General features: G+C 35.2%; 1 protein-coding gene across 1 annotated transcript in view; it reads left to right on the top strand.

Moving 5' to 3' along the window:
• Nucleotides 1–891, top strand: part of pxmp4 (peroxisomal membrane protein 4) — an 8,318-nt gene extending 7,427 nt beyond the window's left edge. Inside the window, exon 6 of the mRNA XM_016512835.1 lies at nt 235–891. Within this exon, the coding sequence (XP_016368321.1) occupies nt 235–495 (261 nt within the window). The 3' untranslated portion in view covers nt 496–891. The remainder of the gene's footprint in view (nt 1–234) is intronic.
• Nucleotides 892–2,728: the final 1,837 nt, after the last annotated feature.

Here is a 2,728-nt window from a genome sequence, read left to right as displayed (position 1 = left end):
GGAGAGAGAGAGAGCGACAGTTCGCGAGAGAGGCCGAGTGTGTCCTAGAGAGAGCGAGATGCGCGAGAGAGGCCGAGTGTGTCCGACTTAAACCGCATAAACACATTTCATTATACCAAATACACAACATAATGTTCTTTTTAGCAGCATCATATGACTCCTTTAATCGTCAACTTTTCACTGGTACTGTAATATCTCTTATTTGATTTCTGTAATTTTGGTCTGGTCCCCCAGATAAATATGTATCTGCTGTCCAGGATTCTCTTTGCTTTGTCTCGACTGGCCGTGGAAAAAGGCTTCATCCCGCAGCCCAAGAAAGACCCGTTCCCGCTGTTTGCTGCGCTGGTGTGGGGAATCGTGCTCTGGCTGTTTGAGTATCATCCTCACACGCTTCAGCCGTCCCTCCAGTCCTCCATGAACTACCTCTACCACGACAGCAACACATGGCATGACATTTCAGACTTTCTCATCTATAACAAACCAAAAACTAAATGAGATACCGACAAGTCTAAGCTCTTGCATTAAACCATAGAATCTAGGAAAATAAGAGACCACTTTAAAGTTTTTTTTGTTTTTTGTGTTGTATTGAAGGGTTTAATTACTTTACCTTTATTTATGACACTTAGAAATCGGAGCTATATAACCTTGACCGTTTTTAAAACTGTGCTGCCTTACATGTTACAGGTTGCACTGAATGACTTCTTTGCACATTGTCTAGATTGTTTGCTCCACTTTAAATGAGATTTACACTTCATGATAACTTTGTTAAACCATCATGTAAGAAAAGAAAGAAAACATGATTTTAAATCGCTCAACAACAATTTCAGGCCACATTTCACCCTAAAATAATGCGTTTTTTAAAAAACGCAGCATTAACACATGTTAGACTGCACCCCATAAACACAATCAAGCCTAGAAAAAACCCAGTGAACCACCCCTTTAACATTTTTAAAACATATGCTTTTTTGCATCATGCTAATGAGAATTGTAAATCATGAAACCTGCCAAAATGTAATTTTCTGTGTGCAATTTTTAATTCCCTGTTTTTTAGTTTTCTTTTGCTTTATTGGGGTGAAATATGACCTGGGCGTGTTTTGGTAAGATTCTGCAGTCAGTCGCTGGTGGTTTTGTCTGTACTGATGTCTGTACTGATGTCTGTACTGTATGTCTGTACTGTATGTCTGTACTGATGTCTGTACTGATGTCTGTACTGTATGTCTGTACTGATGTCTGTACTGATGTCTGTACTGTATGTAAATGGATGTAGATCTGGCAGATCTCACTACTGTTTTGTTAAACAGCACTTTTCGGTGTCATATTACATTATAAAGTAACCTAACATCACAATCTTAAAACAAAATGATTGTCATAATCCATTCTGTTGATTAATGTTGTATTACATTTAATTGTTGTCATGTGGGTCCATAGTTTATTCCGGATTCTCACCACAGCATTGCTAAATTGGACTTCAAATATTTTATAATTTTGCCGATTGCAAAAATTTTATTAATCAAAATGCACGGGCCAGTATGTTGAAATACAAAAATAATTGTGTGCCATTATATTCAATAGTAATTTTTTCATGTGTTGTGTTGGTGTGGATTTGATGTAAGAATGTATGTATTAATTGATTAAATAGAGAACCAGAATGTTTGGGTGAGTCGTTAATATTGTTTGAAATATTTTTATTATCCATAGATTCACATATTATCCTGCTTCACTGGATTGTGAAATTTAGTCATGACTCATGTCTATGTAAAAATGGTGTAAAAAGTACATAGAAAATATTGAAACTGGGGGAAAGTATTGAGTGAAAATTGTGTATCTTCCTGTTAAGTAACATTTAGTTGTTACCAGTTACATTGTGATCTAAAATGTATTTTAACTGCCTGTTTTAAATAAAAAAAAAGTCAAATAAACTGGCTTTTTAAGTCAATAAGACAGATAAAACTTAGATTGTTATGAAAGCAAATACTTCTCATAATGCTTATAATACGTAGGTAATATCTAGAAGCAATGTTCTGTTGATTAATTTATTGTTCCCTTATTTATTTCAAACCATAAGGCAGTAAAGACACCCTACATATTCCCAAAACCAGGCTTTTCAGTGAAGTATTTAAACCTGTTTTGGTAGAATTTTTTTTTTTTTTGACAGCCGTTCCGTTATTGATATTCACTTGATGTTAAGACTCGTTTGTTTCCTTTCTAAAGCATCACTTTCCTTTCTAAAGCGACTCTTTTGGTGTGATTTTAGTTTAGCAGCCTCATCCGTCAAGAATAAGAGTGCTTTTGTACACTATAGGACTGCAGATTTATTGTTTAACAAGGCCTTTATGATCCACTTCAGTTCTTGAAAGCGTCAATGGCTTTGTTTAAGGGCTTTGTGAAGAATGAGTCATTTCAGAAACCTGCACTGAAGGTGTGTTTTTATTGGGAAGGGCCTAACTAGTAAAGGTGCTTGCATTAATAACCTAGATTATTTCCTTGTACAGCCTATAAACTGGCTGAGCCTTACAAATTCTTGGAAATTCTTGGAAAGGCTATTCAACATCCAGAACAATTTGTTTTGTAAATAAGACTGAATCACTTAAATTATTGTGTGCGGGATGAATATTGGCAGTTGAAATCAAACCACACCTAATTTTTTTTTTTCATTACAGATATGGCCATGAAAAAAATTTGTGAAGTTTGCTTAATACAAACATCTTCAGACCACATTATAAGTATA

This window comes from Sinocyclocheilus rhinocerous, unplaced genomic scaffold (genome assembly GCF_001515625.1).
Source record: "Sinocyclocheilus rhinocerous isolate Xijiao unplaced genomic scaffold, SAMN03320098_v1.1 scaffold566, whole genome shotgun sequence".
NCBI lineage: Eukaryota > Metazoa > Chordata > Actinopteri > Cypriniformes > Cyprinidae > Sinocyclocheilus > Sinocyclocheilus rhinocerous.
This window is presented reverse-complemented; position numbering and strand designations above follow the sequence as displayed.